The sequence below is a fragment of the Manis pentadactyla genome, chromosome 13 (genome assembly GCF_030020395.1).
Source record: "Manis pentadactyla isolate mManPen7 chromosome 13, mManPen7.hap1, whole genome shotgun sequence".
NCBI classification, from domain to species: domain Eukaryota; kingdom Metazoa; phylum Chordata; class Mammalia; order Pholidota; family Manidae; genus Manis; species Manis pentadactyla.
Window position 1 is genome coordinate 14,022,362 of NC_080031.1, and position 25,665 is coordinate 14,048,026.

Here is a 25,665-nt window from a genome sequence, read left to right on the forward strand (position 1 = left end):
CCTTCCAATGGGAAAAAGCCTTGTTGAGATGAAAGCCAGTCTTCAAAAACCCCTTAGAGGAAGCTGAAACCCCACGTCTTGGAGCTGCAGAAAGAAAAACAAAGTGGACAGTCTTCCTGTGTTCTAAGGCTTTTTTATGCAGATGTGTTTTTCTTTTAATAAATAAATCTGGACAGAGAAGGAAAAGGCATACCCGTAGCCAGTCACACAGTGCAACTATCTGTTTTCAACCCCAAGAAAGCACAATGAAAAATAAAAATATGTAAGTCCATTTTCCCAGTACAGGGACAAATACTTTCAACATGCTGACCACAGACACTGAAGCAATACGCTCTACGCTCTACAGACGTAACCCACCCAGGCTTTCCAAATCAACAAAGGACCACCTGCTAATGAGTAATAACAATAAGAGGCCGGGCGGGACCTGGGACACAGTCCCCAGACTTCCCAAAAAAAGACGGACAAAGGTCCCTTAGCACACCACCTTACTTGAGACACTCGGGCGCTCTCTACATTTTGAGCCACTCTGTTTCACTTATGGACTGCAATTATTTTTAAACGATTACATACATAAAGTTACCATCTGCCTTCTTCTGAATTCCACTTACTGGCCCTACCTAGTTTTGTTGGCTGAAGCCGTGCAGTACCAGGTGAATCTTTCTTCATCTCTGTTTTTCAGCTGCTTTACTCATCCCTTTGTCATCGCCTCGGTCGGGCTTTAAAGTCCCTTGGTTCCTTCAACCATTCACGGTGGCTTGGTTTTGCCCACCCCACCCAGAGGCATCCCCGTCTGCCTGCATTCCTGAAGAGCATGCTGAGAGTTCAGAGGGAAACACCACACTTCTCAGGAGTGGAATGAGAATACTGAGATGATGCTCTTCTGCCAGGGCAGACTAATGCTGAGTTTTGAACAGCCACCCTACTACAAAAGCCACGAGGTGCACCACCCGGTCTTCTCCATAGGAACTGCTGCTGCACCAGTTCTGCACCTTTGACTAAATGTTATTAAAATCTCCATGTAGGGCTTTGTGTTTATTGCTAAGCTTGACCTTATTTGTTTTGATCCCTGTTTCCAGGCAAAAAAAAATTTTTTTTTACACCACGAATCTGCCCTCATCCTATTAGCTTTGCACCATCTGCAATTTACTCAGCATGCTTTCTGCAGCCGTCTCTAATCTGAGCCCTAGAAAAAAGGGTTGGGAAGGCAGTGACCAAGTACGGAGGGAGCCCCATAACACACCACCGGAGACCATGCATCACTCTGACACTGACACGTTAATCAAGAGCTTTTGGGTGCAGCTGCTTAACCAGTTACAAATCCTCCTGACTTTGCTATCCTTGGATACACACATATCCTCATCTTGGCCACAAATAATATCATGGACAGACTTGGCCAAAGTTTCCCTGGAGTCAAAACACGAGGTTACAATACTCAGATGATCGATCCGACGTGGAGCTGGTTCTCCCCTCCAGTTTCTCACTAAGCTTCACACAAGTATATAGGCAGCCAAGAGAAATGGTGGAGCTGGGATGTGGGTCTCTGCACCATGAGAGAAAGACAAAGAAAGAGATTCAGAGAGGGAGGAAGAGAGAATGAGACTGAGCATACAACAGCCACTCTGCTTCCAGAAACAATGGGCAGTTAGAGAACAATGGCTACAGACAAAGTCTTGGTCTATTTATATCTGCCACTGTTAGTCCCAGACAGGAGGAACTGGAAGTCTGCCCTGCATGCACAGCTCCAACTGCACCCAGAGTTGGGAGGAAGATGAGGTCACCAAGATTGCTGCCTGCTTGGAACAGGCTCCTTTTTTTTTGGCATAGTTTCTTCTTAGCCTAAAGGATCTCTGTTAGCCAAGTGAAGAAGTTTGCTTGCCCACAGCTAAAATACAGCCACTGCTCACAAAAACTCTCAATCATAATATAATTTTGTCACGGGGATGGCAGCACAGCATGGAGAACATGGAGAATACAGTCAATGATTTTGTAACATCTTCCTACATGGACACATAGTAAACGCACTAGTGAGGGTGAGGCATTAATAATGTGGGTAAGTGCTGAACCACTGTGTTGTATACTTCAAACTAATATAGGATCATAGATCAACTATACCTCAATTAAAAAATAATAAAATAAAATAAAATACAGCCCCTGCTGAGTAGGGGTAGGCCAGAAATATAACTGCTGTTCAACCCAGCCCCAGCAGTTAGGCATTTCTCTACAGAGGACAAAGGGGGGGATGCCAAAGGAAGGTGAACCAGCAGACGGAGGTCGACACTATCATCCCTGGAACAACAGTCTTAGCAAGTCTGTTAATGACACGTGTTTAGGGGCCCGGTAAAAGAATTTGCTATGGGAAAGTTCCCTCCTCACTTCTTTGGAACTAACATAAAGAGGCCAAGAGCTGAAATTCATAGGTAACTGTGCCTCATGTCTCAATGACAATCTCTGCCTGTCCTTGTTCGGTTCAGCCTCTTGGACGGTTTCTCTATTTTCTGGAAATGTCACTTTTGCTCCAACACCACTTTGGAGTGACAATCGATTTTAATCCTTGCCAACTGTGTTATATTCTTAAACCTCCTAGAGGCTTACTAAAGAGGGCCAGCAGTGGTCACACAAACCTGTGATCGACACCAGACTGAAAATGAGCAGAGCGTGGGCCAGGGAGGAAGGCGTGGGGACAGAGGAGTGAGTCCTGCAGACGGTCACCCTGCTGCACACCTTCACTGTGAGTTCGTTCCCCTGCCAGCCCTCATGGTTAACAGGCAACTGAAAGAGTCGCCAACTGCACCCCTGGATCCAGTCCAACCTTACAGCCTTAACAACCCCAGGTGTGAACCTGAGATCTCCCAAAGGCCAGAAATGCAGGACTTAATGCACAGACCCCCTGAGGAGTAACCTCAGCTTTCCACTCAGGCCTGCAAATGCCTACCATCCCTGCCTTCCTCACACCTGGAAAACGAACACTAAATAGACAAGGAACCTCAGTAATATCATTTTCCTCCTTTTCACTTAAATAGCTTAGGATGTTTCTCTGAGAATGTCCCAAATAATGTCACCAGACTTGGAGGGGACAAGAGGCAAGTACATAAATGTTTTATAAGGTAAAAGCTTAAGCACAGGGCGGGCAAGTGCTGGGCATGGCTGGGGCCAATGTAACCAATAAGTGGTTAAAAGTGACGCACTGTGTTCCTTCCCCACCGCCACTCTCCCTTTGCTAACTGCAGCATGCATGAGTCATGACGCTCAGGGTTCAGACCATCTCAGGATGGTCTAATAAACTTGAATTACAGGAAAACCGAGATACCATGTACAAGGCCACAACAAGCAAACACTCCTGCACATCTTTCTTTCTAAGCAGATGGTGAAGACAGAAACCCAAAGGAAATATCTGACGATCTAAAATATACCAGACCGTGGAGACAAGTGGGGGCATGGGACACGGCCTTCCAACACTGCTTCCTGAACCTCTGGCTCCACTCCCTGCTCCCAAGGCTGCACATCCCCATCTTCTCCAAGGGCCCTGCTGAGTCGTCCCAGTGTAATTCACAAGAGTCATGTGGGAGCCACATGGCAGGGTGGGGGAGAAGGCAGAGACACACATCACAGTCTCACCCTAAAGTGAGGCTGACTTCAGAGAAGATGCAAGAATTCCCACCCATGGTGCGTTTGGCAAGTGCATGAGACAGCCCTTCTGTGGACCTATCAGTGTTCAAAAATGCCTGCATACCAGCTAAATACACCAGAAACCAAGGGCACTGCCCTAACATGGGACATCTGGAGTTTACAGTATCAGGCTTTATATGTCCAACAAGTCATGAAATAAAGGCCCCACTCAGTTCAGTAAATCCAAATGTACGTCCCTAATGAGGACTCAGAAATCCTGTTGCTTTGAGGGATTTAAGTAATGATTTCAGAGGACCAGCTCAAATTTGCTGAGCTGCTCAGGAAGTACTTAGGACTCAGAGAGAGAGCTTTAAAGGGATTCTGGATACTGTCCCTCACCCATCAGGTTCACTGCTGAGCCTATCGCTGGAGGCTACTCCAGGGTTTGTTTAGACCTTCCTCATCTATCATTTTGGCCCCTATACCTCTTCAGCTTTGGCCTTTTTTACAGCCATGGCCAGTAGCCACCATCCCAAACCCCCCGATTGTGTGCTCACACATTACCCTGTCTGCTCCCCCGTGCTGCCTTCTCTATGGCTATATGACACACAAAGCCTTCGCCGGGGCCAAAAAGCAGGAACAAGGAATTTACAGAATTTGCTATAAAACTTTAACAACTCCTGGGAGGCATGTTCTCCTTCCTGACAACTCGACGTAATTACAAGATGAATGAATGCTAAGTGCGCTGTGGGTAGAGAGGAGCAGCCGTGCTGTTCCTGGTCAGGGGTCCCACACCATTCCCGGAACACAGAACTTGAAGGAACTTTAGACGTCATCCAGTTTCAAGCCCTTTCTTTTACTGACGGGGAAAATGAAACCCACAGAGGTGACATCAACTTGCCCTTGGTCACATGGTTACTAATTCTAGACCTCCTGACTCCTTCTCCAGTATTTTTCCCTCTACACCATTGCTGTTGACTTACAGCAGGATGGTAGGAAGGGCACGGTCTCCCTCGCATCTTTGCTACTAACAAGCCCTGGTACATCATTCTAGACAAACAGCAGTCCTCCCCAAGTTCGTAAGAACCACAGAGGCCTAACCCATCCAAAAACCTGGCACACATGACTTGGGATTTTACAGAACCAGGATGCCATCTGCTCTCACTCCAGGTTACAAGTTTTCAATAGCGATGATCAGGTTCTACCACAGAACAGTTTCCTTCAAGCAGAAATGCCAACTGAACAGCAGGCATTATAAAGCAAGCAGTCTTCAATACCCAGTTTCAGTTGCACATCGGCACTATGTACAACAGCTCTAAAATCTGAAGGTGCTCTTCCTGTTGATCCAGACAGAGAAGGCGGCAGTTCATTTCAACGATCTATTGACCTTTAACAAGCTTTTACTGGGGAACAGATCACCATGTGTTTGTTCTAAAGTTCTACAACACTACCATTCCAGTCCTGCTGGCGTTCCAATCAGGATAATGGGGACACAGGCATAAGATTGAGGGGACACAGCAAACCCTACTGACAAAGCCAAATGCAGAATCAAGGGTGTTGGCCTGTAAGGTGAACCTGATGTCATGTGTCTAATATGAAAAGGCCACCTCCTCAAACAATACCAGCAGCTCCAGTTCCAACAGCAAATCCATTTGGAGTGCAGGGACTATGGATTCAAGGAAAATACACCTAATTATGATCTCTTTTGGCCTCCACAGGTTTATTTGTTTCCCCTCTTCTCAGAATGGTCTCTCCTAATGGCCCCAAACATCCAGACGTGGGCATTTTGACAATCCCACTGCTGCCCCAGAGTCTCGCCCAGTGCAGACAACATCGGATGCCTCTCCCTGCAGCAAACCCAAGAGGCTGAGGAGTCGCCAGGCAGACCCAGTCTCCAGATCAATGGGCGTGCTAGGCCAATGGGTAGAGAGCAGAGGGAGAGTGATCAATGCAAAAGAGGGAGGGAGCAGAAGCCGCTCTCCATCTGCCTGCATCAGGTGGGCAGGGGAGAGCGGGTGTGCAGCCCTCATCCGCTGCTAATGAATGGCTCTGCCTCATCAGGAAGCCATTAGGAAGCTGCAGCCACCACAGCCCCAAGCTCCTGCACTGAACGCTCTGCATGCAGCTGGTGAAAGCACTCATTATCTTTGCCCAGACGTACAGAGGCTCACTCCACAGTGGAGCCTGACCACGTGAGCCACAGGAATAAAGTTGGCAAGGCAGCAAGGGTTGAAAAGGACTTCAGAGACTACAGAGATGCAGGGAACCCCCCGGAATGTGCTTGGAGCATCAGAGGGGAATGGTGGGTCTCCATCAGCAAAGGGGCCCACCTCCTCACATCCCCTGCAGGACGGCCTTACCAGCATTCCTTTACCCAAAAAGAGTGCTGACTGCTCATGAGTATGGGGTTTCTTCTGGGTGTGAGGGACATGACCTGGAATTAGAGATCAGTGATGAATTGCACAACTGCGAACGTACTAAAATCCACCAAACTGTACTTTAAAATCGTGATTTCTACGGGCTGAGCAATGGGAATACCTTGGTGACTGGGAGTCATGGACCCTCCACCTGGAATTTCCCTTCCAGCAGGGGAAACAAACCCCATGTAAGAACACAAACAATAGCTACAGACTCCCCGTTTGAGATGAGCATGGTGATGACTAAGACAGAGGTTTTGCAATGGACACTGAGAGCTGTGGCTGGGTTCCAGAAGCATCGGGGAAAGGGACAGGGAGAAGCCTGCTGGGGCCCTGAGCACAGGGGCCAAGGAGTCACAGCAGCTCCAGACCTCGGCCGCGTGCAAGTCTTGCAGGGCTCCACTCACCGAGGGACGGTGGGAGAGGCTGGGCGACGCCCATTTCCAGAGACAGACACCTGGCATCCACGTCTTCTGGGGCTGCATATGTGAGGAGAAGGGACAGTCACAGGCTCCAGGAGACAAGCCACACACCACCAATTCCCCTAACCTGCGGATGTCCCCAGAAGCACTCATTTAAAGTGAGTGATATTTGCATTTTTATATTTCTGCGTACAAGGCTTTCAGTGGGAAGAAAGCTCCATCAGACCTGGCTCTTTGTGGATGTCTCCCTCCCAACCCCTGGGGCTCACTCAGATAGAACAGGGGCTTCAGGAAGACAAGCACAGGGCCGGGCTCACTGGACATGAACCGAGAAAGGTGCAGTCACAACTCTGTGACCAAAAGGGATCTTTTGGAAAATTCTTTTCCAAAAGGGATCATGAGTTTCGTCCCCTGGAATGCCCCAGAGCAGTCCTGACTGGCTCCCTGGCCCTGACTCAGATTGAGCACAGCCCCACCCTCAGATGAGTAAATACACTGACCCAAGCAATGGAGGGAGGCAAGAGGGGGCTGGCAGAGAGAAAGGCAGGAACCAGAAGAAGGCGAGTGCTGACGCTGGTTCAGGGAACAGACAAATGAAATGTCTAGTCCGTTCCAGAGACGGGTGGTGTGGCAGAATTCAAGAAATGATTCTCTGAGCCTTATACACTACTTCAGTTGGGATACAGCCCTGTCTTGGCAGCCTGCTCGTTGCTGCATTATAATATACTGAATTAGTCACTGGATTAGCAAGCACACTTACACATACTGGCACACAGCTGTTTAAAGACACAGGATCCCCTTTTCTAGGTGCCAGACTCTGGCTGTACATCAACTACGGCAATTGGCAACTGGCATACTCCAGTTACACAGTTCCTACAGACGTCTGAAGTTGCAAAGCACGTTCACAGACTGTCTTCTAGAACTGGGAAGGTCTCACAGGCATTTGCTGGGGACAGAAGGGACAGGAGGGTGAAGAAGAAAGGACAGGACAGTGGGCTTTTCAGCCTTGAGGCTTATTGTCTTCAGGAAGTTACCAAATTGATTCACCAACCCAGACCTTCGCCACCCGTTTAACGTGGAAGGCAGCAAGCTCAGCAAGAGCAAGGAGAATGGAAGCTGTATAAACAGGTTGTAGAGATTTCCTCCTAAAAAAAAAAGGATTCCAGGGCAAAGAGGAGAGCACTTCGGCAATTAAAATAATTCTACAACCTGATCACAGCAATTCCAAGGATGTGGGCAACTGGCAAGGCAAAGCCTAAAAGTAAAGCTTTGGAGTGGAACTTGACCCAGGCAGTTCCACTGGGTCAAGTTAATGCAGGTCTGGTAAAGATGCGTGAGAGGAAGAGAACATAACTGGCCACAGGGACGGCTCTGGCCCACTTGGTTACGAGGGTGTCAAGTGGAAAATTTTCTGTAACCAGGTTAACAGTAACCACAGTTTTAACAACCACTGAAGTAGTAACAGCACTGTCAGCAATGAACATCTGTACAGAACACAGTGGCCTACGAGATAATGATAAAATACCACTTACTAGGACCTATGGCAATGCAAAAGTGTTTTACAGGCATTACCTCAGTTCTTACAAAGGCCTGAAATCCTCAAAGCCAGGAAAGTTCTTTATGATGATCTCCACTGGAAGGATGAGAAAAGCCAGGCTAAGAGAAGTTAGATACCGACTTGCCTAAGGACAAATTAGTAAGCAGAAAGTCTGAATTCAGACCCAGGGCTGTCTCACCTCCAAATCTCTTTTCCAGGACACCTGGTGCCTTCAGGGAAGGGGCATCATTTTTAACCAACATGATGAATGAGAGGCTGTGACTGGTGTAACCTAAATGAAAATCCCTCTGACTTAAGAGGCCTCATCTACTAAATGGGAAAAAGAGAATTTACGTGCACTTTAAGATTATGGCAAGAAATGTGCACCATAAACAAAGCCTCCTGATGAATATAAGAACCAAGTACCAATTACTAAAAAAAGAAAAAGTGAACTACATTTAGGCTCCATTACAAGAGGAATTTTGAGAAAGTCACAAATAGGTTTGTGACTGGTTTGCGTAGGAGAAGCCTAGCGTGTATCTTGCGCCAACTCCTGAAAATTCAAATATTACTTCCTAAGAATTGGTTTGGCCATAAAAGCACTGAGAATATTCTCTTCTTTCAAAGCCAGGTGGTTGGCAGGGGCTGCTGGAGACTGGACGCATCTCTGTTCCTCGCTAGCTGTCCGCAGCACACCTGTGAGCAGCACAAGCTGATCAAACCCTGCAGCAAGTCACCAAGACCCAATCTCATTTGAAAAAAGAAGTTAATTCTTCTGTTCACTAGCACCCAAAATCCTCTGGAGACACTATAGCGAGCCTGGGATTTCAAATTTCTCCCATAAGTCCATCTATCACGGAAGAGTATAGGTGAAAGCGTGGAAAAGCCACAAAAGTCTCCTCCCCTAAGAGGAGCCTTCAGAAATACAGAAATAGAAACTTTATTAAAAAAAAAAAAAAAAAAACTCCAATTGAATCAGAGGTTAACTCCAGGTCCACTATGTAGACATTGATTCATTCCATGTGTGTGTTTATTTTTCTACAAACATTCCTGTTGCATCAAGTGGCTTCAAGGCCTAGACTTGTGCTTCTAAATATCCTCTCCCAGGAGAATTCTCAAGCACAGGTGGGGCTTTTACTTCATTCCTCGATTCCCCAGTCTGGAAAATGGGGGACACAGCACCAATTCTGTACTCAAGTTTAGTAAAATTAGTTAGCCATTCTTCATTTGTCCATTTTAAATTTGAAAATGCACAGTGGAAATTATGTGAACTATTTTTTTTGGCTTCCTATGACGCATCCCAATGGCAGATATTTATAGACACACTGAATGTTTTCTCTCTTGCCCTGACAATAATGCAGAGTCTAAAACAGCACACCCCACAGAAGGATGTTCCGAGAACCAAAGCCTCTGATGAGAATGTTAGCAAATTTTCTCTCTGAACAGATTCTAAGTTGGTAGGACTCTGTAATTAGAAAGATCTAGTTTCAAATGTGTGACTTAAAAGCTCTGTGGCCCTGGGAAAATTATTGGAGCCTTTCTGGGGCTCACTTTTTATCTTCAAAATGGGGATTAAAAACATCAACCTCACTGGGTTGTTTGAAGAATGATTCTTTGTGGAAGGCACATGGCAACATGCCTGTTACATAGTTTGCGCTCTGTAAATATTAGCTTCACTTCTCACTCCTCCAAACTGAAGCACAGATAGGAACAGAGAGCAAAAGCAGGCACCCAGCAGTTTTGAAGAACATTTGGCTTCCATTAGGAGGTGAGGAAGGTGTTACATTGAACTTTTGATCTTATGTGAAATCAAGGATGCGTTTCCTGTACACATGCACATGACTCACCCTTAGAAAGTTCCTATATATTCAGTATTGCCACTTTGTACCGTATCTCTAATTTAATAATGCTCCTTGTATCGCAGTGACTCCACAGTCCTCTCTGAAAGTGACCTCACTATCTCTCCCGCTCTCTGCCAATGACAGGCAGCTCCCTCACAAGGAGCACCTTCCTCCAGAAGAATACAGAGATGATGCAGAGATGGGGTTATTATTATTATTATTATTATTATTATTATTATTATTATTATTATTATCTGGCAGCTCACAGTAAACCCGCGCTCAGGTACCCTGATTCTCACACCAGGCAGTATAAGGTAAAAGGATGACCATCTATAGATAGCACAGAAAATGTTCAAACCAGGAAAATGCAAGACTAGGACCAAAACTATTCACAGGTGGAGGGCAAGAAGCCAGAGGCCTGAACCCCAGTTTGAGGAGGAGACACACTTCGCAGCCACACTACAGTTTGCTTTACAAGACTGTATTTTCCTGGCAAGCATTAACGTTGGTGCCTAGACTCAAAAGTGCCAAACTTAAAACTACTATCTCCATTTTTGCTGCCATCAAGTGGACCACCTCCTACTTCCTATTTCCACCTCTTCTTCCCCAATCAACCAGAGCACCTGAAGGGCACAGCTGGCTATCTGGGATTACGCCCACTTCCAGGGAAACATGCCAGCAGGATCCTTCTCAGTTTAACAACCCGTTATTTGGCCTTGGAGCGCTCTAGCTTCCAGAATGACCAAAACTAGGGGACAGAGGACTCATTTTTATCGCTAAGGGACAACGCATTGTATGAGGGAGAAAACACAAGTTTGCTGAACTCCGAGGGTATACAGGTGCTACCACAGCCAAATGTCCCTGCCCCAGAATATTCCTAACAAAGGTGAAAAAAAATCACTCATCTACGATGTCATTACTTCTCATATGCCTCTTTGGCACAATCTTTCCCATAATATACAGCATGAGATTCAAAGGTTTTTGTTTTTTGTTTTATTTTTTTTCTTAAAGCAGACCTCACTTGCTAAAAAAGGGTAAACCGGGGCACAGAAGACTAAAGCAATGCGTCATGTATTTCAACATAGGAAAAACAGAGGTTCAGCAGGAATTCTTTTCAAAACTCTTTAGATGAAAACATGTATTTCTAAAAGTCTAAGAGCATCCTACCCCAGAGGGAACTTGCATTTGTCAAGCAGCCTGTGGAGTAACTCATGTTTTTTTGTTTGTTTGTTTTACTTTCTGAAAGGGAATTAACTTGCAATCCTACTTAAAGTTTGGCAGGTGGTTTGGCATCCTGCAAAGCAATGCAAATTTTCTAGAGCCTAAGTTGCAGCAATCTATGCGACCCACTCAGATCCCAATTATCAGCCAACTTCCTGGGACCCATTAACCACACAAAAAAACCTGTGGGGGAAATCTATCTCAACCAAAAGAGAAGACTGCCTTTTTGACACCTCTGATCTCAAGCTAATATTTATTATCATTATTATTACTAACATGAACACACACCACATACTCAGCAATCAAAGAAATATTGGAAATGTGTGTGGCTGAATGAAAATGCGAGGGGTTGGAGAAATCCTGCTCCAAGCTCTAACCCTGCCACTTACTGACCGGTACCCTTGGGAAAGAAACACTGTCAGTGCTCTGCGTCTGATCACTTGTAAAGTGTTGATAACTTGAAGAATTACCCAATATGGCCACGTTACATGTCGAACTGCAAAACTCTACCATATTATAACTATTAAGTGAACTGGTAAATGATATGCACACACAGACCTAAGTGTTTCCCCCAATTCAACAAACATCCAAATAGTTCCCAAGAATTTTTTAAGCAGCGGCCACAGAGCTTTGGAGTCGGTTACAACTGGGTTTGAACTAAACTCCTCCAACTCACCAGCTGTATGACCTTGGCCAAGCTGTTTAACCTCTCTGTTTCTTCATCTGTGAAATGGGAATAATACTTAGCCAATTAGGGGTTAGGGCAAAATAATGAGGTTCTTAGACATTATGAAGGTAACTCATTAATAAGTTAGCACCTAATAACTAAGAGAAAAGAAACACAACGGAGAGGTAAAGATGAGAGGAAACGAGTCCCAGGAGATAAACTCTACACTATCATCGATGGCAGCTTTCTGGCTTTTCCCCCAAACTGGAGTGCTGAGCTTAGGTCCCTGCTGCTGAAAGAAAACAGTAAGTGTGACAGACCTTTCTCAAAATGTAGAAATAACATCAAGAAAACGATTTTCAGATAACAACGGTGAGCAGGCAACGCTTTTCCTCTGCTGCAAAAGCAGCCTTTGAAAAGCAAGGCGGCCTGTTCTCACCACACCCCAGCACACACTTGCTTCCTGGACGGCAGGGGAAATCAAAGCAGGTGGTGTCTTGTCTGTCCCCAAGGTGGCTAGGCGGCCAGTGCCCACTGAAGGGCCAGCTGGTTGCTGCACAGACACCATTCTGTGAGCAGCCAGAAGCCAGTGGGCCTGGGCTCTTCGCTTGGTACAAACAGGATGCAGGGCCTGGACTCAGTGGGTATGTCAGGAAGAGGCACCCAGGTGGCTTTCTGCAGAACGCACTCCTGCTGAAGGAGGGGACTATTTATGTACCAAGCGGTATGCTGAGAGACGGGCCAGCGTGGATGAAGTAGTAAGTTCACTGCTCAGAACACATGCTCAGCCCTGAGGATGCAGCTGGGGCTGGCTGCTACACCTACTGGACCCCTAATCTACACCTCCTTTCTCCAGAGCACAGCCTGCCCTGGAGCTGCTTTCTGCTGCAACTGTAGCAAAGGCTTATGGGAAAGGGACACTGTTTCACTGAGGAAGACCAAGAGGAAGGTATGAATCCTGGCCCAGCACCACCCCTGAAACAATGTGCCCGGTTTCTCCAATGGTAAGTAAGGAAAGTAACAATTCCTAACATCTCTCTCCTAAAAAGTTAACCTTCCCAAATGCACTTGAAGTTCCCGATGACTGACTTGTGTTTAATAGAATTTGGCAATTAGAAGAAAAATATCCCTATGAATGACATTTTATGCTCTCTACAAGCCTTAATTATTTTAAATGCTACCTAGTCATTTGTTAAGAGAAACCTTATAGGTCATCTTCTCTAAATAAATAATTTACTTGACCAATCAAGAACATGAGGTCCAGAAAAATGAAATGACTTCCCCAAGGTCACACAAACAGTTGGAAAGCCATGGCTAGAATCCAGGCCTCCTGACTCTTCAGCCAGCAATGGGCCCCCTAGAATGTATACTGTGTTTATTGTCCACAATATTTATCCCTACTATACTGACAGATCTCCCTTTATCACTCATGAATCCTCATTGCATTCTATGCTTTTAAATAGTATTTCAATGATATGAGACAACCTATGCATAGTGTGTAGCATTAACTTAGGCAAGGAATATCAAATAGATAGGAAAAATGTATAATCACTAGAAATATAAAACTCATTAGGTGGAAACTCTTCCACTGAAAATTTCCTATGACAGATTTTCTCAAGGGTATTATACAATCAGACACAACACAACACACTCTGGTTTTGAACATGAATGATAAGTAATGAACTACCCTAGCACAAAGCTGTAATTGCATAGAAATATCATTAACTGGGAGCAGATACAGTACTTGGCACATAGTAGGTGTTCGTAATTCTTCAAAAGTCACATATCTACAAACACTCACCAGATACAGGAATTCCCTTGCCCAACCTAGATATTTTTTTTTTCCATTTGTACTTTGAAGATACCTGGTTGATTCTGTCATCTTCTCTGAGGTTTAACGCTTATTCTGATAAACTGATAGATTTTTAACAACAGTATGAGTGGGAGGTAAAGTAACGCTACCAAAAAAAAGAGAGCCAAAAAAGAAAAACCACCTCTCTCATAAGCCTTTTCAAAAACACTGCTCTGTCCTTAAAATCTCCCTACTCTCAAAGGCAAAATTCATCCTGAGATTCAAAATGCTCTTACATAGGTCCTGGCCTCCCACTTCCTTTCTCTCTCCCCTTTCTACAATCAAGGTGTTTTTCTTCATATTTACATAAGCCCTTCTTTCACTCCAAACTTTTGGGTTCTTCCCACGCTGTTCTCTCTGTTTAAAATAATCCTTTCCCTGTTTTTACACCTTCTGCAGATGCCTCTGAAATAACCCATGCTCTTCCTGAAGCTGAACCATGAAATCAGGCTAGCCTAGAACAGTTGGAAGGGCCCAACAGGCACAGAAAATATAAATCATTGATCCACATGTACTTCCATAAATTCAAAACAACAGTCCTCCTGCACTTTTAGCCATGGAAGCACCTGAAACAAAGGGAATATTTCATCTAAGTTATCCTGACCATCATGCACTAAGGGGTTTAACATACTCAGAAACAATTGCACGATCAAAAAGTGGAAACAACAGACCCCAGGTTACCCATCTGGCCACCTGAGACTGGAATTCCTACCCAAAAGCAATGCTTGGTGCCTATGCGGGTTTTTCCAAAACTCTATGAAATATCACTGAAATTCTTTTATTCCTCTTTGCCATTATTTCCTTTTGCTCTTTCACACTTTCTTCTTCTTTCCCTATCATCATGCTTTCTTCTTTTTCTTCTTTTGTAACCAAAAGTGAGGTTGCAATTGAATCCACCATTCCCTTCCTCCCCCCTAAAGAATCAAGGGCTTCCTTTTTACTTGTTTTTGTTGTTTCTACCCACTTTAATGATAACAAAAAAACCTCTCTTTTTTGCTCCTTTTGATCCCAACAATAAAACTCCAGTGTAACTCCTCATCTTAACCATTAAAACAAAACAATTTGTCTTTACTTGTATAATGACGGCATGTCCCACTGAAGTTCTTTTTCTCACACGCACACACTACATGCAGAAAGTTTACAGTTACTCTGCACAGCCCTGCAAAGCAAAACTCAACAGCTTAGCATAGCTACCCAAAGCAACCAAGAGGTTTCATATGCTTGAAATGAACTTGTTTGAGGTTGATTTTTACTTGTTTCTCAGGCTCTGAGAAATATTATATTATGCGTCAAAAACACATTTAAAAATATAACTCACAGTTGGGGGAAACCGCACTGAACTTGAATCGCTTCAAACTCTTAATCTGGTCTTCTTAGATTACTTTGGATGGCTTAAACCCTAAGATTAAGAATTGACAGTAGATATAAAGAGTATTACTGTCCAAATTCAGTAACCAAGTAGTGTGATCCTCGTTTGCTGGGAGAGTCCTGGTTTATGTCTAGTTCTGGTGTAAATCATAGTTCCCATTACACACTCAAAAGTATTCTAGTTTGTATTATAAATTATATGATTTTGCTATTTACACCCCATCAAGATCCGAAATCCAATAGCCTAAACTTTGCAGTGCTAGGTTGGGTCTTAAAGCACCATCTGGGTCAGTGTCCTATAATTCTCAGTGACAGAACCAAATGCTCCAGAAAAGGACAAATGAACAAAGTTGATAGGGCAGTAAGAAGCCACATTCCAAGTGTCCAGTGACAGGCTTGAACCCAAGCAACAGAAACTGGAAAGCACCTGGGAAATATGATGAAGTTGGCCAAATAATCAATAAATATTTACGGCCTGAACAGCAATATTTTGAGTGTGTCTGTAAGCATGGCTCACTGCCAATGAAACTGGATCTACTGCCACCTACACTACAGACCAACTCCTTTCTGTGTGTGCATGGAGGCTATAAACTACACAATTAAAAGAAAAAGCTAACACAGATAGGCACAGGGCTTCAGAAAAGTAGCCAAACAGAAATAGCCTGTTTATGCAATTTGAAAAACATCTACTGATATTTTGGAAAAAGATATCTTCAACGCAACTGAAAAAGAGAAAGAAGGTAGCTGTCAACCATGACAAGTAAAAAATGACAGATGTAGGAATAGTCTTGACATTCCTAACAGTGAGTTAAAAAGAGCTTACCAACATTAAGCAAAGAGTAGACCTAGAACGCTGTGATCATGAGGATCAATGCCATCAGAGATCCCATCTGAGTGGTGAAATGGGAGTAACGTTGCATTCTAGAACAACCAGATTAAAAATATGGAGACCAGGAAAACAAAGCCTACCATTTGCAACAACATGGATGGAGCTAGAAGGTACTATGCTCAGTGAAATAAGCCAGGCGGAGAAAGATAAGTACCAAATGATTTCACTCATCTGTGGAGCATAAGAACAAAGCAAAAACTGAAGGAACAAAACAGCAGCAGACTCACAGAACCCAAGAACGGACCAACAGTTACCAAAGGGATAGGGACTGGGGGTGGTGGGTGGGAAGGCAGGGAGAAGAATAAGGGGCATTATGATTAAACACACAAAATGTAGGGGGAGCACGGGGAAGGCAGTATAGCACAGAGAGGACAAGTAGTGACTCTCTAGCATCTTACTATGCTGATAGACAGTGACTGTAATGGGGTATGTAGTGGGGACTTGATAATGGGGGAAGTCTAGTAACTACAATGTTGCTCATGTAATTGTATATTAATGATACCAAAATTTAAAAAATAAAAATGAAAATAAAACTTGGAGACTATGTTGTTAATACACAGAATCACTCTATGATGGTGTGGACCCAAAGATGTTAATTATTTATAGAAAATCTCCCCATGACACAATTATGGGAAGCAAATACCTTACCCATGGGCAAGTAGCCAGGGTGTCTGCTTGTTTCTCTACTAGCCATGGGCCTCGGAGGGCTGGCGGGTAGAAACCCAGGGCTCACCTCCCCTCCTTGTACCAGAATAACTATGAGCAATGTGCCCTGACCCATGAAATGGACTTGAAAATACTAAATTTTAGGTGGGAAAAATAAAACTTATTTGCTGTGTAGAGAGCAGATGTAGGTACCCATGGCCTCTTTGCCAGCAAAAATAATTAAACTACAACTGTATTAGGAAAACACACTGTTGCTGATCTATGTCTCTCTCATCATGCAGGTTGTGAGCAAGATTATATGCAGAGCTGGGTCCGTGATGAAAGAGGTAAAACGGACAGGATCAGGAGGTTCCAGGAAGGATGTAACCTTGGAAATGAGCATCACCACCTCCCCACCTGTGCAAGAGAGAAGTACATCTGGAAGATGTTGGAAAGTAAGACCCCTGGTTCTCTGCTTGGTGATCTGAAGCAACAAGCGTTACTCAAACCTTCAAGTTTCTTCTGAAAAGTGACACATCTGGATTGCCAGGCCTGGAGACAGCCATGGAACACACCCTTTGCCCAAGCTCAGAGGGGTCATGCAGGATGGCAGGGAGCCTCTGCACCTCTTCAACCCCTAAAGCACCAGCCATCGCTGCCTTCTCATGCCCCCTTTTCATTTCCAGAGTTTCCGCAAATAATATGAATAACATGTTCGCTTTAGGTATACAATGCCTAAAACAGCTCATCAGTTTGTAAATGTCTAATAATGTGAGCTTAAGCAAATTATGCATCTCTCTGAATATCACTTTTCTCATCCGAAAAATGGATCAAATAATACCTCTCCCCACCAGAACCAGTGTCAAGTGTAAAAGTGCTAGCTTATGTAAAACTGTAGGTAGATAATGCAGGTTCATTAGATGTTTCAGAAACATCCCTACAACTTGTGAATGGCAAGAATCTGACTTCCATGCAAGCTCATGGAATGCCACCATAGCCAGGGTGTACTCATTCTACAAATGAGAGAGGCATCTGTAACTATGCTGTCGCTATAGCCATTACAAAGTTATCTGTGCTCTTTGAAACGAGGCCCCACGCTTTCCTGAAAAATCCTGACCTACACTAACCAGCTCTCAGTTTTGCAGAGATTTTAACAGAGTCCACAGCAAGCTGGGCTCTGGGAGCTTGGCCATGGGATGGTTTGTCTTCTAGAGGAAGGTAATCCTCCTACAGGGTGGTCTGGTCTCTTTAAGAAAGAAAAAAAATTACAGACCAAAAAAAAAGAAAAAAACAGCAATACAAACCAAACAAAAATGCCAGGAATGTAAGCTCTGCCAACCCAATAAATAAATAAAATGTGAGATACTTTATAATAACTGGACATGATGCATTTCTCAAGTCTGCATAATTGAAACACTCTTTTTTTTCATCCACCCTTCAAATGTCCCTCTGGTCCCTGATCGTGGTGGCCTTCTTGCTGACCACCTCTATCACCCAAAGTGACTGACTGATCCCTGTGCCCTTAACTGTCATTTGGGACCTCGAGACACTCTGGTACTCTGAAAGCTACCTGGGGCACAGAATGGAACTTCATCAGCATGTGATCTCAACCAAGCAGGTGAAAAGGCGAGTCTCTTTAACTTTATTCTTCTTTCCCTCTCAAATAAGAAATTAGGGGGAGTTCATAACACAGAGGTGGCCCCCATGAAATACTGCAAGCACCCCTGAAAATTCTGCACTGGTCAGGGTCATTTTTTGTTAATTGTTTTTGAGTTAACTGTTAAATAGAACTTACTATAGGTCAGCATTATTTTAAGATTTTGCACGCACTAGTAGATATAATTCTATCAACCCTATGTGGTCGAACAATTATTATACGCATTGTATAGATGCAAACGCTGGAACACAGAGAGATTAAGTAATTTGTCCCAAGTTACACAGCTAGGAAGTGACAGAGCTGGGATGCAAACCCAGACAGGCTAGCTCCAGAGTACCTGCTCTGAGCCTCTGGGTTCTTTGTTCACTACTGGGAGTGCGGTCCATGGGGTCAGGAAGTACAGTGACAAAGCGATCCTAATAGACTGGGTAGCTCCACCCTTCTTTTTTGTCCACACTGATGAAAATACAAAGACTGACCAAAGGGCCTGGGAAAGGGACAAAGCTTCTTCCTATCCCTAAGGACAATTCAGGTCCCAGACGATGGACCTTCTCTGCAGTTAAAAGACAGACCCATGTACCCTTGTAAAATAGCAAACATCCAGAATTAGAACGCCCACTCCTTCCCTGGGCTTTATGCTCACCTTACCAAGAAGGCGGAGTGGGGAAGGACAAGAAACACTAAGTGGCTTGAGAATGTCTCTGCTTTGACACTCAGCCCCCACCCCTTCTCAGCAAGCTCCACACCAGGAGAAACTCCTTGGACACTCGGTGGCTTTGTTCATTTTAGCTCATTTAAGATCTGAGACCCCTGCAGTCACCTATTGCAATCAAGACGGCGTATCCAGCTTTCAACTTACAAGGAATATTCAATTCCAATGTCATTTCAAATAATTTTTACTTTGGTACTCTCAAAGCCGTCAAAAATCTTGTGAGGTCTCAATCTAGGACAAAAGTAAGTAAAGGTTCTTCACCAGGTCCAAGCCACAGACAGGCAAATAAATCCAGGACTCCTGTTTCGACACCGCCTCCCTACTGCCTTACTTTGGCTCACACATACTGGGGTGGAGTGGGGGTGGGGGGATCCTGGTTTAATCATTTAAATCAGATAAGATCCCAAAGTAGTTGTCTCCACACATATGAAACTAAATAACCCAAAGAATCATTCTGACAAATATTTAAGTCACAGCTGTGGACACAAAGCCACACTGTGAGAAGTTAAACTTTAAACACATGTCCTATATGGTCTGATGGGCAAAGCAAAACCCCAGTTAGCCAATGTCTTCTCCTCCCACCAACAAAAGCAGGCAGCCCTGGCCAATGTTTCTTCCATCCTTGCACCTGCAAGTTTAAGTCTCAACTGACGTTTCTTTGCTGAGCTTTCAAAAGTTAACTTGCAGTATTGCTCAAGGCAACATACAACGAGAAGTTAGAAAAAGGGATTAATTTTACATCAGGTGCTGGCTCACTAGATATTTTTAGGTAAGTGACTTAGCTTCTCTGTGCCTCTATTTCCCTCTCTGAGGCAGGGTGTAATATTCACATACATGTTACTAAACATGCAGAAAAAAATAAACTGAAATTTAGTTATTATACTCTCTATGTATTTTCACGTTTCTCTATTTTCCCCAAGATAGTGCCAAAAATCAAATTTCATTACAATGAATGGCAGAAGATTTTTTGCAATTGTTTGGTTCAGCTGAAATTTTGTTGTATTGACGATTGCTTACAAAACTTGTTCAGTGGCTTGTAAACCTTTTTGAAAAACAGAGGCACAATAAAGGTGCTTATTATAATGGCTGTTGACTGTAGCATTAGGCCTTAACTTTATAGATGGGAAAGCTAAGGAAAGTTAATTGCCCAGGGCTTACCTTTATCACTAACCAAAAATAACAGCACCATATACTTAAAATCTCTATTATTTAATATTAAATTGCCCCCAAAAATTGCTTTAGCTCTTCCCTGTGATCTAAAACATGTGTTGCCAGGGGCTCTTTTTCATTTCCAGCACACAAAATCCATTGTAGGTATGTGAACTGACATATCTCCACGATATATCCCAGATGACCAAAATCTGTCTCGTCCCCATAAGCACACATATAAACAAGCCATTCTTAAGGAAAGAACCCATTAGTTGAGTTTATATCTTTGCTGGGAACTGTCTTTTCACTTCTTTTATAAATGGTTTGAATCAGTTGTGACTAACAGAATTTATTCCAGCTTCCCTGAAGCCCCAAATGCACCCATCGTTGGGACACCATTTCTGAATCCTAGTTCCAAGTGCCTGAAATGCCCCCACAGTTCTAGCTGGTCTCAGCATTGCTCTGACCATCACCATCCTTGTGACAGCAAACAAGCTGAGCCTTCTTTGTGCACTTCCCAGAGAGCAATACACCGGGGTTGAATGTTAGATGGTCTTAAGAGGGGAGGACATGACCTTGTCTTCATTAACATTTCTGAAGGATCCCCAAACGACGAAACATCAGCTTGGCTTGCTTGGAAAGTTTAAGCAGATTAAGAAAGGGTTAAAATAAGTAAGAACCAGAGAAGTGTTAACCAGAGAGCAGCAACTAAATTTACTGATAATCGGATACAACAGAACATGTTACTAAAATTATTTTCCAGAAAGTATCACAGTATCACCTTCTGTCTCTATCTTCCTTATACCTTTACTTCCCAAATCACTGATCTCTAAGGACAGCGGGCAGTTCCCTATCCTCAAAGAAAGCATCTTTTCTTCTCACACTGCATTTATTCCAGGAATTCTGGAGGGCCAGACTCCATTAAACTGCTTAACTTCAAAAACTGTGTCTGAGACAAAATTAAATTTCTTTCCTACCCCATTCTTCTTCAAATCCTTCCAGTCAAAAGAGTTGGATAAACCACCAATCGAAGACCCAAATTCATATCAGGTTTTGGGATGTTTTCCCTCTTCTAACAGATCTTTGGTACTAGAGGACAAATTTATGGCAGATTAGAAAAATGGATAAAGTGAATGATCTGCCTAAACGGAATCGGGATGCGTCCTGAAGTTCGGATGATAATTTCAGTTCTCCTCCCATCTCCTTACCCTCAACCCAGAAGAGAGGAGGTAGACGGCAAAGGGACATGTGACAGTGGAGCTCAGAAAGGCAAGACATTTGAAAATGTGCTTGAAGGCCAGGCAGTTAGACCCCATTCCGCTCTCACTGCCAGGGCCCCCGCGTCCAGCTCTAATTCTGGGTAAGGGGGTGCAGGGTCAGGGGAGGATGTCCTCTGGACGATGCCCACCCCTCTAACATTAACTACTGAGGCCAGAGGTTCTCGCTCATTTAGAGAAATTTTAAAAAAACGAATAGGGGTGGTGGCCATTCTATAAGCGTTTTCCCACTACTCACAGAAACACAGCTGTGAAAATAAATAGCCCCCAAGCAAGGGTCTCGGGCCACCAACAGCCCTCCTCATCTCTACCTTGCTCCAGCTGCCGCCAGCATCGCCCCGCTCAGGCAGAAACATGCTGCCTGGAAGGGAAGAGCAAAGAGGGGGAGCAGTGGAGGGCCCCCGCCCCGCGCCGGCCTCTGGTCGAGAGCCGGGGTGGGGGCCTCGGCAGTCACCACTCACCCGGGGAGGGGAAAAGCTCCAGATCGACTTTTTCCGTCTTGATGATGGTGAGCGTCGGTTTGAGATCGACGGCCGCCTTCATGGTGCCAGGAGTGGGGGGACAGGATTATAGCAAGTTTGCTGTTTTTCTTGTTTTTCTTTTTAATGGGGATTCGTAACCAGGGGCAGGGGACAGGGGGAATCCGACTTTCTTCCCTAAAATCTGCAGTTTCCGCTGACTTTGCGCCGCGCCCAGACGGTGCGCGCCCGGCCCTCTCCCCGGGGAAGTTGGCACTTGGCGGCCGAGTGCGCGCGCCCGGGTCCCAGCCTCGCCCCGCTCCCGCTCCGCGTCCGCGGCCCGCTGCCTCCGCTCAGCCGGCAGGCAGCTCCGGCTCGCCCGCGCTCTCCCCGCGCTGTCGCCCGCCCTCGCCCGCGCGCTCTGCCCTCCCCTTCGGGGCGTGCCTCGCGCGCCGAGCCGCGACCGCCCGCTCCGCGCGCCCGGCCCCCCAGCCCCCTGGTCTCCGCGGGGGGGAGGGGAGGGGCCGCGGGGGCGGCAGAGGGGGCGGGGCGGGCCCACGGCCCGCGGCCAATCGCCGGCGGCGGCCCAAACCGAAAGGAAGCCGGGCGGAGCTCCGCCGCCCCGCGCCCTCCGCGGGCTGTCGGGCCTGAGGCGCTGACCCTGCAGCGGGGCGCCGAGCCCGCGGCCGAGCGGGCAGGGCCGGGGCCGAAGGGCTGCGCGCAGAGGCTGCCCGCGCCGCTGGGGAAAGTCCGGCCGATTCTCCACGCATTCTTGAGGGCTTGGTCACCCGCCCTGCCCCCTCCCCGCAGCAGCATAGTTTTCCGAGTGCGTGTACATCATTCATTCACAAAGACTGACACACAGGACGTGAGGCATGCGGACGAAGGGGCGTGCGTGCGAGCGGGCGCAGGGGGGATTGGGGAGCCAGTGTCCTCGAAGGGCTTTATGGATATTGGACCCTAGCCGGGTCGTGAGTCAGAAATGGGGGCTGTGTTTGTTTCCAAAGGAGCCGTCGGTTTCTTAGACCCCACCCGTGCCGTCCTTAAGAAAGAAAGCAGTTAAGAAATGACGGAGGCATCATTCGTGAGCAGAAATCTTGTTTCGCTGCCCTCCAAGGATGAAGCCCAGGGCAGCCTAGTGGAGACCCTGAAACAGAGGCCCAATTCTTTTGCATCATACTGTAAGAGTCCAGAAAAGGACCCCCAACTTAGAATTCAACCATGGGCTGCCATAAGCTTCCCGTTTACCTACAGCAGTGGTCGGGTTTCGGGGTGGGGTGGGGGAGCTATTGTTCCTTCCTCTAATTAGATCACTATTGACCAGAGTTAAGTCTTCCTTTCCACAGATTCTCCTCAACTAGATAAAACTGGCAACCCCACTACTGCCACCACCAAAAAAGTGAAGCAGAGGCTCTGAGGTTTTGAATTTCTGGAGTACATCATTGGAAGCCATGACAGAATCACAGTGCAAGCCCCCATTCCATTTAGGAACTCCAGACCCTTGGGATACTACAACATGATCCCGAATAATGAATGTTTTGCCACTGATATATTGGTTATCATAAGGGAAGAGAGTTGGTTCTCATTAACAAATCAACCAGTAGACAGAGACTAAACACATAGACATATATCCACACCTAGAGCCAGGCATTAAGATCTGTGATTAACTAAAAGATTAAACATGAATCTTTATGAACAACCTTAGAGAAAGTTATTTTTAATACTGTTTCCTGGTTTCTAAGCATATGTTGAACTCCCACCACTTGCCCGGAGCTGTGACCTCTGCCTCTGATCACCTGCTTACCTTTAATGCCAGTTTTGTCTCCTTGAAGCATTCATAACGTGCAGGTTTCCACAGCAAATGAAGAAGAAAGGAGCCAAGAATAGAAAATAAATCTCCAGCCCCTGGTTCAAACTTCAGATTGTGCCCCTCCTTCAGGGACCAGAGCAAAATATTGTATGTGCTAATCCTAATTTTTGAAGGATTGTTGAAAGCCAGCTGTGTTTCCAAAAGGTATGAGAAAACAATGCGGGCCTCCAGATGACTAGAACAGACAGTTCTGATCCTGGGAAAAGCAGGAGGAAACAGCTGATGAATGAATTGTACATTTACACATCCAAATGAGGAGCAAGGAACAGATCTTGAACCAATCCTGCCTTACCCACTATGAATAAATACATCAGCAAGAAAACGGAGCAAATCAAGAGTTGCTTGGGGAATTTTGTTTTATTGATGTTGTGTTAAGAAAATGCTGGTATTTTTAAATCAAAGTGTGAATACTTCACTATTTTCAAACAGAGCTTTTCCCCAGCAAATCATTTTCTCCCTACCCCAGGTCGCCCCTCAGCTTTCTTCCCCAGGCTAACCTAAACACTGCTGCTAACAACCCTGCCACATCAGACACTGAAAGAGCCTGCCATCATTACACATAAATACTGGCACCGGGGGAATTTATTCCTTCAACCCTTCAACAATGACAGCTCACTTGTCAATCATCCTTTTCTAACCTGAAGCACAGAAGCTCAAAATGTTTGAATGTCCAGAGCAAGGAACGGGGTCGGATAAAACAGGAGTGTTGGCAGGATAGCCAGGGACCACCACTCACCACCTCCATGAAAGTTCCTTCTACTTGAGGCAAATTATGAATAGAGATGTTGCCAGAAGTTATGCATCTAACCTCAGACTTGACTGAAACTTCAGTTTTAGGACAAGAAACACTAACACAGAAAATTTTAAATATTTCTTACATACTTGGGATATTAATCCAATCAGGCCTCTGAGTATCCTCTTTGATTAATCAGTTTTGATAAGGGATATTTTCATTCTTGTTAGTAGGACACAGGTAGATTAGAACATCTAAGGATGGCATTTGTATCTTACAATGCAAGCTGCTCAATAAGTATGTATTGAATAATAAACTGTCAAGTTCCTGGTGGTGACGGGCTTCTACATTGCCACCAGCTCTTTTTTAATTCAAAGGTTAAGTTTGTTGGATATGTTATGGCTTGTTAAGATGAACTAAAAAATGTCAGCGACTCCACCTCAAGGTCTGCCCTTTGTCCCACAAGACAGCTGTATCAAGCCTCTATCTGATTCTTAAGGCGCTAAAGAAAAATCAATCAAGGAAATAATTTCTTTGCTTTTGCTTGTAATACAACCGTCTGCTCCTCCTCCTGCATTTAGGAGAAAACAAAAGTGTATTTTTAAACATTCCTAAGACAGGGAATTCCATTCAGCCAATGCTGAAACTTCTTAAAACTAGGAGCAGCATATCAATAAGGGCCAAAAAAAGCAGCAGGAGTTGGGAGGATAGGGGTGTGCACTTAATATTATCTAGAAAATAGTCACATCTTTACAAGAATTCCCTGAAACACATGGAGTATATAAAAAACATACTTTCTTTTTTATACGCCTCCCTCAACTCCATCCCAACTTCAGTATAAAAGAAATATAAATACATCTAATTTAAAACGATCATGGAAGACAGACTTCCTCTCCAAAAGTGTGCTACAGTAAGCTGTCTATTTCCTGAATCTCGAACTTCCACACACCAAAGGATCTCTGAGTTTTGAGCTAAAATATGCTTTATTGCAGATAGGTGCAGAAACATTCAGACCACTAACGGCTGATCCAGAACAAGTTTATGACTCACAGATGTTTACTGGTTTAAATGTAAGATTTAAAAAAAAAAAAAAAAAAAAAAGTCCTCTATTAACAACCTGTCTGAGTTGCGTTTGTGGTTGTTTTTCTCCGAGAAAAGGCAACAGCCCCTGTCACACACAGAACAGGCTTCTAAAAACTTAACTCTACAGCAAGTGGTTTCTATGTGATAAGTTGAGTCATTAAAAAGCACACTGGGGAAGAAAAATGCCTGGGGCTTCAATATATACCGTTATCCAGAGGCAATAAAATGGAAAAGTGGAGATCGAAAGGAAAACGAAAACAA

General features: G+C 44.9%; 1 protein-coding gene across 7 annotated transcripts in view; it reads right to left on the reverse strand.

Annotated features, from left to right (window-relative positions):
• Positions 1–25,665, reverse strand: part of ETS1 (ETS proto-oncogene 1, transcription factor) — a 125,091-nt gene that overhangs the window by 42,739 nt on the left and 56,687 nt on the right. The window contains exons 1-2 of one of the 7 annotated variants that reach the window (XM_057491037.1): positions 21,722–22,140; positions 6,431–6,502 (exon numbers count right to left, since the gene is read on the reverse strand). The exons of 3 other annotated variants lie outside the window; for them this stretch is intronic. In XM_057491037.1, the coding sequence (XP_057347020.1) occupies positions 6,431–6,502; positions 21,722–21,803 (154 nt within the window). In that variant the 5' untranslated portion in view covers positions 21,804–22,140. Of the gene's footprint in view, positions 1–6,430; positions 6,503–21,721; positions 22,141–23,522; positions 23,668–25,665 lie in introns of those variants that run through there. 3 more of the 7 variants (XM_036930010.2, XM_036930012.2, XM_036930009.2) reach the window with 3 other exon arrangements.